The following is a 12602-nucleotide window of genomic DNA, read 5'->3' as shown; positions in this document are numbered from 1 at the left end:
AATTTTGGATGCGGTGAAATATTTACCTTTGAAGAAAGTTGAATATTTATAACGTTTAGGAAGGAAACAAACGAATAAAAGTCGTTTAAACTCGCATTTTGTTGTTCTCCTTGTTTTTGTCATATGGAACTGTTCTACTTCAATGGGCATAAACCAGGTTACAAATCTCAAAGACACAAAACTCATGTAAGATGTTTTTGATTCTTCTCTTTGGATTTCTTTTTTAACTCTGTGAAATAAATTTCTCCACAACATCCGATTTGACCACTTCAAACGCTTTTAGGGTCAATTAATATGCCAAACGTTATGACAAAAGTTGCCTCGCAACCCTCTTCAATAGTTTCTGGGCCGAAACTGACAGATTGCTCGCAAAAAAAGAACACTGAAAAGCAAATTACCTGCCTTCTTAATTCTCGTTTATACTTCGCACTTTCCCCATCCCACTCGAATCTATGGAGAAACGTGCATATTAACGGATATTCACCATTTGAAAGAGCTCCTAAATTCAATAACAACACTACAATGAGCGCCTAATCCGGCTCGATCAACAAAAAGGCAAACCCTTGTGGACCGAAGTGTACCCCGGGGTGCGCGCTGGATTGCCTTCCCCCGATGTTGCGATTGCGAGTTGGCTTAACAAACGCGGGAGGAAATATGTCTGTTCTATCGAACGGTGCCAGACACCCCAATGATGCTGGTGCTACGTTGCGGCTGCAGGTTGCAGGATGACGACACCAGGATGGGATAGTGGGCGCGCACACACACAGCACTTCAAACACTCGAAAGGTCACCATCCATGCTGCGACCGAAAAGAGATCAGAGAAAATGAACAGGATATAAACACTCTTGAATTATGTTTAGATTCTGTCACGGATAGATATCTATGGTTACTTGGATGACTGTTTTATCTTTTATAGGCGCATATGTTGATTGTTGTTGTTATAATTTTATCAATCAGATAGTAGGTGTTGTGCGATTAGTTTTTTTTTGTAAGTATTTCAATTGGTCGGCGTGCGACCAGACCGAACCAAGCGCCATTTTTTTTTTGAAAATTGAGTTTTTAACACTAGTGGATGTTAAGATTGATAATCTATATTTCACGAAGAATCGAAATCATTTGAACAGTTTATAATGGTATTATAACAAAATTTCTCTGCAGCAGCTTGCAGGAAGCATACGGAGTGAGTAAACTTTGATCGCCGATTACTCGAAATAATGTTTTTGGCGCTTGGTTCTGTCTGGTCGCACGCCGACCAATTGGAAAGGAAAATCTTAGTTATCAACGCAGTTTCGTTTCCCAAGCCTTGCTGCAGAAATATATTTCACATTGTGCATTGTTTACAGGTTGCAACTAAATGTCAATTATTACCCTATTGTTGTCTGATATGCTACGAAGGGAGAAAATGTTCCACTTCCAACCTCTTCCAATTCAATCTATTGCCATCTCGGCAGCTTTGTACACCTAATTAAAAGGCAGCAGGACATGTTTATCACACCGATCTGGAAAAGCACTCGTTCAGCACGTTGGGACACTAATTTCGACTTTACGGTACAGCCAGTCTATTAGAATGTTTATTATTAAATCATGACCATGTGCAGAACCTGCCGTTTCTATTATCTTGATTTCAATCTCAGTTTATTAGATTGCAACAATTTCCTTTCAAAGCCGATCCGGCATCGGAAAGGAAGGCGTAACCTGGACGTAAAAGGTCACGTTCGGTAGCGTGCATTTTGAAACAATCTAAAAGTAACTGGTAAATTTCTTCCCTTCAACTGTAACCCGTCATTTACAAAAATTTTATTATACCCCATCAGTAGGTAAATCAATTTACTCTACACACCATCCTCGTATTGTTCGTCATACACGCGCCTATTAATAGAGGATAATCGCGTTAGCCTGCCCTTTTCCTGTCCTTCCGTACGGCGAAATTTCCTATTTCGATTTGTTGGGAAAAATTTTCAACTAGAAATAAAAGATTAAATCAATTACCGGTAATAATCACTGCGGGTTTGCTGGCACAAGGTGACTTTGGCTCTGCAGCGCATAAATAAAACTTTCATCGGCTTTTTTTTCTTCTCCCAACTGACGTAAGCACACTAGCCTTGACGCGTCACGCGTCACGCCGCTCTCAAGTTGCGCCACGTGCCCGCATCCGGAGCACGCGTAGCTGATTTTCAGCAATTAGTCTGTTTACATGACAAAGACGGCCTTGATTTCACCGCAGAGCCAGCAAGAGGTCCAACACCCGTGATGGGCGGCAGCACTTGAGCTCCTGCTGGGAAATTAGGTTGAACTGTAGCAGCTTTCCTTTTTTTCATTGTTGGTGGTGTTGCATACGCTCTAAAAGGACAGGCGGAAAAAAGAAACGGAAGCTGTATTGTATAGCGGAAAAAATAACTGCGGTAAAGTGTCAAATTTCAGCCAAGTGATTATCCGAGTTTAAGAACATGCACACGGCTGCCTGCCGACGGTCGACTTAATGGTAAGCCTTAGGTATTTTATTTTAATAAGGAAAAATATTCTATAATATTGAATAAGAACAGAAAACAACAGTTTGGAGAAGTTTATCAATACTGGTGTCCCATTGCTTAGTCGGCTGCTGTACAGGGAAGTTGATTTTCGTGTGTGCTCTACAGCTAACGCTCATACATATACCGTTTTGTTTTAGTGCTCGCCTGCGCAGTAGTGGTAGTGGCGGCGTGGTTGTTTTTGGCGCGAATGCTGAAAGGTGTCGCGCTGGTTCGACTTCAAATTGCCCGTCCCGCAGCAGTGAAGGTCGACTCAACTGGGGTGGAACCCCAACAAAGGAAAGTAAAGGGCGCTGCCGCTCAGCGTTCATTCAGTGCAGCGGGAACGCGACCGGTGCAAGCGAATTACATCTACATACAAGATAAGTGCTTTCATTCTCTCTCTTATTCCTTTATATACATTCATTCACACATTCTGCAGTATTTTATATTTACATATATATAAATTCCGATCCCTCATTGTATTTCTTTCTTTATATAAAGTGATTACCTTTACATTCATATTAAAACTGTGCATTTGATAACATTTGAGAACAGACAGTTCACGACCGTAAATGGCGGTAGGTGGACTGTCTATCACCCAGGACCTTTCATCTTCCTCTGAAGTGGATGAGTCCGGGATGGACTTTTCGGAAATACCCGAAAATAACAATGGTGAGTTCTTTGGCGTTGTGAAAAAGCGCAAAAGACCTCGCAAAACAGCTTTGGTTACTACACCCACTGGTGCGCCAACGCGGGTTAAAAAGTACCAGGAGGGTCAACCCGGGCTCCGCTGGGTAGTATTTTTCCGGCCAAAAAACAAACCCCTCAAGGTTGTGCAGATCTGTAAAGCTCTGCGCACAAAATACAGCAGCTTGATTGAGGTTTATAAAGTCAAAGCTGATAAATTAAAAGCGACTTTTTCTGATCTCGGACATGCAAATGCGGTCGTCGAAGATCAAAACTTTACAATTGAATACCGGGTATATATTCCGGCACGCGCAATCGAGATCGAGGGCGTAATAACAGAACCCGATCTCACAGAGGAAGAAGTTATGAAAGGATTTGGGTATTTTAAAAATCCAAATCTTCCGAAAATCAAAATTCTAGAGTGCAGGAGAATGTACTCTAAGAACAACATGGGCAACTACTCCCCGAATGACTCTTTTAGAGTAACTTTCGAAGGAAAAGTGCTCCCCGATTTCTTCGAGCGGTACGACTTTTCATCCCAAAAGTCAGTTCGTGTACAAATTGTCTGCAGCTAGGGCACACAAAAACCTACTGCAGCAACAAAACTAAATGCTGCAAGTGTGGGGAAACTAAAGAAAGTAACCACGCTTGTAGCGAACAGGAGGCAAAATGCTCTCTATGTGGTGGCGACCCACACAAAATTGAAACTTGTGCAAAATACAAACAACGCTCTGACGCACTAAAAAAATCGACCAAACTACGCAGTAAGCAGTCCTTCGCACAGATGCTGAAGACTGCGTTACAGCAGGAGGAAAATCGTTACTCCAGTTTGGAGAACGTTGATTCCAATGATGATGAAGAGGACTATCAACCTCTGCCGTCAACCGGAGCTGTGCGAAAACGGCCAAGTGCAACTTCTCCTAAACTCCCTAGAAAGGAGCAGAAGAAGACGCATAATGATACCCCACGTGGTCCCGCCCTTGAGCAAAATGCTAAAGCGCCACCACCAGGTTTTAAGGTTGATTGCGAAAAAGAATTTCCCAAACTCCCAGGGAAACGAGCTGCTCCCACAGCTAAGTTGTCATCGGAACCAGAAATACCGTCTTCTGATGGACGTATTTCATTCAAAATGATTGTTGAATGGATATTCACCACTTTTGGTCTATCCGATGCTCTTAAAAGTATGATTTCGGCTTGGCTCCCAACAATTTGCATGTTGGGTAAGCAACTAAGCACCAAATGGCCCCTCCTCGCGTTCGTATCCTTCGATGTCTAAACCAGACAACAGAAGTGACGAATCGACAACAAGGATCATTCAATGGAACTGTCGAAGCTTGGTTCCCGAACTAGATAAATTTAAACTCCTGCTTCATGGTAGCAAATGCGATATTTTCGCGCTATCGGAAACTTGGTTATCAACTGATACAACACTAACAGTTCAAAACTTCAATATCGTCGGTTTAGACCGCGGAAACTCTTATGGCGGAGTGCTCCTTGGTATCAAGAAATGCTACCCATTCTTCCGAATTCCTCTTCCAGCAATTGATGGTATAGAAATTGTTGCTTGCCATATAACAATTGCTGGTGAGAGCCTCACTGTCGCATCAATCTACATTCCACCCAGAGCTAATATTAATCGGCTGCAGCTAACACAAATAACGAAACTGCTTCCGACACCACGCCTTCTTTTGGGAGACTTCAATTCTCACGGTATGGGGTGGGGAGCATCTGGAGATGATAGCCGGGCTATTCTTATTGAAAGCTTACTAGACGAGTTCGATATGACCCTATTGAATATACCTGGGCTAGCTACAAGAATAGCAAGGCCTCCAGTACGAGAGAGCACTTTAGACTTGTCTATGTGTTCCTCCTCAATAGCTTTGGATTGTAAATGGGAGATTATTCAAGATCCCCATGGTAGCGACCATTTGCCAATAAGTATTTCGATTATGAGCAGGCTCCAGTCTGCTACCACAGTCGAAGTAGAGTATGATCTCACCCGGAATATTGATTGGGAAAAATTCTCGAACATAATATCCCAGGGGCTCGAAACAAACGAAGAGTTTTCTCCATCCGACGAATACAACTTCCTTGCAACATTAGTTTTAGATAGCGCGTTGCAATCTTAGACGAGGCCCGCCCCTGAGAACAAGTTAAAAGTTCGTCCTAACAAACAATGGTGGGGCAAAGAATGCACCGAGATGAAAAAAACTCTAAAAGCAGCATACATAGCATTCAGGAAAGATCATTCCATTCAACTTTTTGATCAGTTTAGAGAGCTGGAACTGAAACAGTCTAAACTACACAAGCTGAAAAAAAGATCGTACTAGCAAAATTTCATAAGCACGTTACCCAGAGATGCTTCTATGAGCTACCTCTGGAATACGGCTCGGAAAATGCGCAATAGGTCCGACAACAATGAGGCTAATGAATACTCTGAACGTTGGATATATGATTTCGCGAAAAAGGTATGCCCAGATGCTGTCCCATCACAGCAGAAATTCAGAGATACAACAGCGATTGAAGAACCAGAATTTTCAATGCTGGAATTTTCAATTGACCTCGCGTCTTGCAGGAACAAGGCTCCAGGACCGGACAGGATAAAATTTAATTTGATGAAAAACCTGCCGGATTCGGCCAAGATACGATTCCTTAAACTGTTCAATACACTTATCAGGAACAATATGGTCCCGAAAGGTTGGAGACAGGTTAAGTTTATCGCTATCAAAAAGCCAGACAAACCTGCTGCAGATCATCGCTCGTACAGGCCGATTGCAATGCTCTCATGCATACGCAAATTGCTGGAAAAAATGATCCTGCGTAGGCTCGACAACTGGGCAGAATCAACTAACCAACTATCAGAGACCCAGTTCGGCTTTCGTAGGGGCAAGGGCCCTAACGATTGCCTGGCATTGCTAGCCACAGAAGCGGAAATGGCTCTTGGCAGCAAACAACAAATGACTTCGGTTTTCTTGGATATCACAGGCGCATTTGATTCAGTTTCAATCGAAATTCTTTCCGAGAAACTGCATCAAAGAGGATTCTCCCCTATATTGACAAACTTTTTGATAAACCTGCTGTCTGAAAAGCATTTACTTTTCAACCACGGTTCTTCAACAATAACACGAACAAGCTACATGGGTCTCCCCCAAGGCTCTTGTCTGAGTCCGCTGTTGTACAACTTCTACATCAGTGACATCGACACATGCTTGACGGACGACTGTACAATGCGCCAGTTAGCTGACGACTGCGTTGTATCAGTCACGGCGAATCTAACTGAAGACATGAAAAACAGCCTGCAAAATACGCTAGATAATCTGACCGGTTAGGCCAGTTGTCTTGGAATCGAATTCTCGCTTGAAAAAACGGAGATGATAGTCTTTTCAAAGAAGCGACCACCACCTCGTTTCGAGCTACTTCTGTCCGGAAGACCCATCACTCAGTCACCTAGCTTCAAGTATCTAGGAGTATGGTATCTAGGAGTATGGTATGACTCTAAGTGCACATGGGAAAAACATATCAATTACCTGAAACAAAGATGCCAACCGAGAATTAATTTTTTTAGGATGGTAACAGGAACCACATGGGGAGCTCATTCAGAGGACTTGATACGACTCTACCAAACCACGATTCTGCCCGTAATAGAATACGGCAGCATATGCTTCAGAGGTGTCGCAGCTTCACACATGCTGAAGCTAGAGAGGATACAATACCGTTGTTTGCGTATCGCTCTAGGTTGCATGCAATCGACACATACCATGTCTCTAGAGGTCATTGCGGGAGTACTACCACTTAAAGAGAGGCTTTTCGAGCTGGCTCTCCGTTTTCTCATCAGATCGGAGATAGCAAACCCAATGCTAATCGAGAACTATGAGAAATGTTTGGAAGTTGTTCAGAAACCCTGTATGTCAGTATATCAGCGGTTCATGTCTATGGAGATAAACCCTTCGGCTGTTGCTCCATACCGTGAGATTTCACCATCGCTTAACAATTCTTATGTTGTATTTGATTTGACGATGAAACATGAAATCCATGGAATCCCCGAACACCTCAGACCAACAGTTGTGCCATCAATATTTTCGGCAAAATTTGGTCACCTTCCAGAAGATAGTTCCTTCTTCACGGACGGATCTGTAATGGATGGACATTCCGGATATGGCGTTTTCAACACAGATCATCGCATATCCCGCAAATTATCACAACCTTGCTCCATATACGTAGCTGAATTGGCTGCCATACACAATTCGCTGCGAATTATCGAGCTCAAGACACCAGGCAATTATTTCATCTTTTCGGACAGCCTCAGTTCTATCGAAGCTCTCCGATCGATTAAACCGGTCAAGCACCCGTCCTATTTCCTCCCAGAAATTAGACGGATATTAGAAGTGCTGGTTGATCGGTCTTTCATTATCTGCTTTGTGTGGGTCCCCTCTCATTGCTCAATCCCAGGCAATGAAGAAGCTGATCTATTAGCGAAAAGGGGTGCCATAGGAGATATATTTGATAGACCGATCACCTATACCGAGTATCTTCACCTGCCTCGACAAATGGCCCTGGCAAACTGGCAGGAAAGGTGGGATAAAGACGAACTTGGGCGATGGATGCACTCGATCTCGCCCAAAGTGTCTACAAAAGCTTGGTTCAAAGGGTTAGATTTAACTCGAGATTTCATTCGAGTTATTTCGCGCCTAATGTCCAATCACTATGTTGCAAACGCACACCTCTATCGAATTAACTTGATCGATAGTAATATGTGCGAATGTGGAGGATACGAAGACATCGACCACATAGTTTTCGTATGCCCAAAGTATCATAGAGCAAGGACCAAGCTTAAAGATTCTCTCAAAAAACAGAAAGTGACGTCTACGATTCAGGTACGGGATGCGCTTGCTAGCCGCAACCCCGCGCTTGTAATACCTATTTATGACTTTTTAAAAGATATCAAATATCAAATTTGATTATCTCCTTGCTGTTTCTGCTTATTTTTCCCAACACAACTACCCTCAAAAAGTTTCACACTAATTTTGTTCCTTTTTTCTTTTTTCTTGTGTTATTCTTTTTAGAGAAACATGAATCATTGCTTCTTTCTGAGAGACATGATCCACCAAACTTAGGTATAAGTTTTGATTTCGAAGAGATAAGGAACCATCACACCTCAATGAATAGTATTAAGAATTGATATTTAACATAGAGAAGAAATTTAATGTTATTTTTAGTCGTAGGTTTAAATGACATGTATTTTTAAATTGTATTTATAAAAAAGAAAAGATGAGAGAGTTTTTATGCCTGTTTGAGGAGGAGCAGTCGGGATACATGCTCTACTCAAGCTGGCTTTTCCCTACTCCAAAAGACATTCGGCCCCGTTATGCTTCGCGGTTGGGCCTAAATAAATATTAGTTATAAAAAAAAAAATACTGGTGTCCATGCAATTGTTATTTCAACTGATAAATATATTACGAGTTTTTCATAGTCTAGACAAAATTGTTGAAAATATTGTGTGGAATCTAATTATGGTATAATTTAAAGTAAATTAAATACGAAAACAGAATGAAAATTGACAAAGTTTTTTCGAGTGAAGAATCGAAGGAAATCAGAATCTTAACAAATTTTACATCTTTCATTTGATCTGCTTTTTTCAAAGGTTAAGAATAACATTTACAGACTAAGTCTTGTGAGAATTGATATTTAAGACAGGACGAATTTGTCTTCTTCAAGAAGCTAAAATCAAATGGATGAAATTAAAAACAATTGAAACATGAAAGATTGAAAACTCAATGATGAAGAAAATGAAAACGGGAAGAAACTGAAAACACAACAGGACAAAAATATATGAAAAAAGTAATCATTTTAGGATAGGAAGATAGGTAAAATTAAGAGAAAAGCGCTAACGGTAAGTAAGTTTAGGATTAGATCTGTTGTTTACTTGTAAAAAGGGTGCCACTTCCGACCTAAAAAAAATATATTAGGACATCTTTCATATGATGCCAGATGATGTTTTAATTTAACTCGATTAAGTGTTGAAACAATTATAACTTGAAAATTTCAAACTTGAATAACATAACAACCCGCATATAAGAAATGTCAAATCATATTTGAATTTTTTCTGAAAGTACTCACCATCATTGGACAGTTCCGATCAGTTAAAAAGTTAGTTCTGCATTCGTTATTCTTACTCCAGAATCACGATAATTTTGATAGACCTATCAAGGCAAAAAGAACAGCGAAAACCATAACAAATACGCAAATTTTGATCACACTTTGATACTAGCCTACTATGCTACGCACTCACAATACAGTGATTTTAAAAAGCGAGAGCTGTCAACTAATCTTGCCTCACTGGTATTGTTTTTTTTTGGCAATTAATATAGAATATAAACAATTAATGAAACATTATGGTGCCACTTCAGAATATTTTCCTAAAGAATGACAACCGCATATAAGGGTCGATAAAGTAGACTAACGGCCTATTCAATGACACAGATGAAGTGCGCATGCTCCGGTTTTATAATTCGCATATTACCACTACAGCAAAAGTTCATGAGCTACACTTAAGTCGAATTAGTTTCTATTTCGTGTATTAGTGTGTTTCAGCTACTTCGTCAAATATAGAAATTTTATTTTCAGAATTGTTTCGTTATCGACATTACCTAGCAGTACAAAATTAGCACGCGTATGGGGATCTTTCGGACGTAATACACAGGATGATTGTTAGTTTTTAATTTTTTCAACTGATTTGTGTAATCTTTTATTCTAAGTTTTTGTTTGTTGGCATAAATTTTGTTCGTCGTGTGTAGTATTGTTGTGATGGTCAGCAAAATTTGCATAATTCATAGGCAATAGTTAATATCAATCTTCACGGGTAGTTTTTTTTTCTTTATCTTCTCGAGTGTATGATATAGTAGTAGTATAAGATTTCCTTTTATTTTATTTGGCTCCCCAAAGTGAGTAGCCGTTACTGGTTTTTTATCTGAACAATAGTACACATATCTATCAGCTTGCGCGTCCGCTTCCTCTCTCTCGTATATAAAACCCTTCGTGAGAACTTTCTGTAATCCTATCCCAAGTGCTGCAGTAGTCGTATGTCCTATTTACATATAAGTTGGCCTTTATTTTCAATCTATCATTTTTTCAGGAAAGGTGCCAGTGAAGAGTTTAGAATGTATGTACAGAGTAAGTCGAAGAACAAATAAAACGTACTGAAATCATTCGATGAAAACATCAGCTGGAAGAAGTAGTTAGTTTATTTGGGCTGACAAAAAGTTGAACGACGAATTTGGAACATTTTCTATAATATGATATTATCTTGATTGTTTTTTTTTTTTTTGAATCAATGAACTGGATAAAGTTATCAACGCTATGGGGAAATTATTGTCGCATTTTCTACTTCTTCTTTGTTAGATATTTTTTTTCATATTTATGTTGACCTATACAGTGATTTGGAAACAGAAAGGATAAAAGAACAATAACAAAATTTCTTCCTAAAAACGAATTTGTATACGCTTCACTTTCGTACAAGAGCAAACGAGTAATCAATCAAAAAAGAACGAGTCCGTTTTTAAAACGAGCAAATAAACTTATCCGTTGAATTAGACAAATCAATAGACCTAAACAAAACCTAGAATCTACGCAATCAGTGTGATGTACAGCCTAACGACTTGTTCAGTGTGCAATACCGAGTTTTATACTATGCAATGAAAACTGATCAGTAGAAAAAAACTGGTTTCGCGGGTATATACATTCCAACCGAATATGTTAACCGAAATTAGTTAAAACTTTAATGATTTTTTTTTTCTCGCGATAATATTCAATCAACTCTGGCAACTATCAAATCTGGAGTGCTCGTTTTGTGTTTTTTTTTTGTAGCAAAGATAAGACAAAAGTCTAGTGAATGCATTTATTAGTTAGTAAGTTGATTCCTTGTTTCAGCAGTCAATTATTAAATGCATAAAATAGCATTCTGTTTTACTTGTTTTATAAGCAGTTAGTGGCAATTAAATAGCAGTTACACGTTTTTCTTCGAGTATTATTCATTTTACATCGGTTGTTTGTGAAGATTAGAGAAGGAGTGCGCGAACGAGATTCTCCCTTGAATTGGGTTTTATAATTATTTCTATCGTAGTTGTAGGTAGATTTGTAAAATAAATATCCTCCCACCAGAATACCGAATAACGTCTGAGGGATGTTTTTGTTTTATTAGAGTAGTCCTAGTAGTTAATCTGTTGCTTTTATCTAGCAAAAAAGTAGTCACAGGAATCTATGCGTAGTATTCGTAAGAAGTAATATCAATGGCTTGTGTTTCTGACTGTTTTTTTAGTATGTTTATTTTTGCGCCTCTTTCCGAGTTTGCGGTTTGATGCTGGGCTTTTTGATTTTATCTAAAATATTCATCTCCCCGTAAGTAGCACACGACGGATATAACTGCGCTACTCTGTGTCTTCTATTCTATTGAAAGATTTTCTTTACGACTGGTTTTGCGACCTTGACTCGAACATTGCTGCAACATCCTTGATTGAAATCTGTGGTGAGAAACGATCCCGCCTGAAAGAGGAGAAAAGGCATTAGCAACTAGGGTAAATAAAAATCAAGCGAGTGCAGTTCAGAAAGCTTCGTTTTTTCTAATGAGAGCCACAACACAAATGTATGACACTGTAGTCGGTGATTATCGGTAAAGCAGTGAATTCTCTAGTCTATTTTTAAACACGATGAAGTTGATGATGTACTAAAAGCGCGAACTTGTATGCAACGTAGCAAGCAAGAAAGCAGGTCATACGTTGCTGTTGCTTGCTAGATTTTGCCTACCAATCATAAATTCATCACGGCGGTAATATTTCATTTCAAATACTTACAAAACTTATCTTATTCATTGGAAGTGCACATTGTACTGAAAACAAATGTTGAGTTCTTGTGTTTTTTCATCTAAAACGACATTTACTCGAGAATAAGCCTACCGAAAAAATGGGACGTTTACTCTATTTCACTTGTTTTAGGGCAAACCAACCAAAAAGTGGGTACCAGAAACGCTGGTACCAGAATCAATGAGTGGTAGATGGAAAATGTATGGAGTTTGACAGCCACAAGAGCCCCCTGGTTGTAGACGGCTATTCCATACTAAGCTCCAGAACCCAAAAGAGCTGCTGATGAGGTTTTGACAATTTCCAAATAACAGCGCTTAGTTTTACTTCTCTGAAATAACCTCCAACTTTAAAAGAAGCTGTTGAAAGAATGGGTTAGTAACGAAAGGCTGAAACTCAAAAGGCTGAAACTCGAAAGGCTGAAAAGTATGTTTCATAACGAAAGGCTGAATGCACAAAAGGCTGAAACCACAAAAGGCTGAATGAACGAAAGGCTGAAACATAAAGGCTGAAACTTTTGTAACTTGAATCATAATCGTTGAAAAATTCGGA

General features: G+C 39.7%; 1 protein-coding gene and 1 long non-coding RNA gene across 5 annotated transcripts in view; both read right to left on the bottom strand.

Annotated features, from left to right (window-relative positions):
• Positions 1-321: 321 nt before the first annotated feature.
• LOC129732013 (uncharacterized) lies at positions 322-9733 on the bottom strand. The gene is made up of 3 exons (XR_008729140.1): positions 9316-9733; positions 1991-2341; positions 322-799 (listed from the first exon to the last, which is right to left on the bottom strand). It is a non-coding gene; the product is annotated as an uncharacterized LOC129732013 (long non-coding RNA).
• Positions 9734-10496: 763 nt separating this feature from the next.
• LOC129727111 (GTPase-activating protein CdGAPr) overlaps positions 10497-12602 on the bottom strand; it is a 135168-nt gene continuing 133062 nt past the window's right edge. For all 4 annotated transcript variants that reach the window (XM_055684584.1, XM_055684582.1, XM_055684581.1 and 1 more), the window contains one exon: positions 10497-11736. In XM_055684584.1, coding sequence (XP_055540559.1) covers positions 11658-11736 — 79 coding nt within the window. In that variant the 3' untranslated portion in view covers positions 10497-11657. The remainder of the gene's footprint in view (positions 11737-12602) is intronic.

This window comes from Wyeomyia smithii, chromosome 3, assembly GCF_029784165.1.
Source record: "Wyeomyia smithii strain HCP4-BCI-WySm-NY-G18 chromosome 3, ASM2978416v1, whole genome shotgun sequence".
Taxonomy (NCBI): domain Eukaryota; kingdom Metazoa; phylum Arthropoda; class Insecta; order Diptera; family Culicidae; genus Wyeomyia; species Wyeomyia smithii.
The sequence above is the reverse complement of the archived record's forward strand: the minus strand, read 5'-3'. Positions and strand labels throughout refer to the sequence as shown.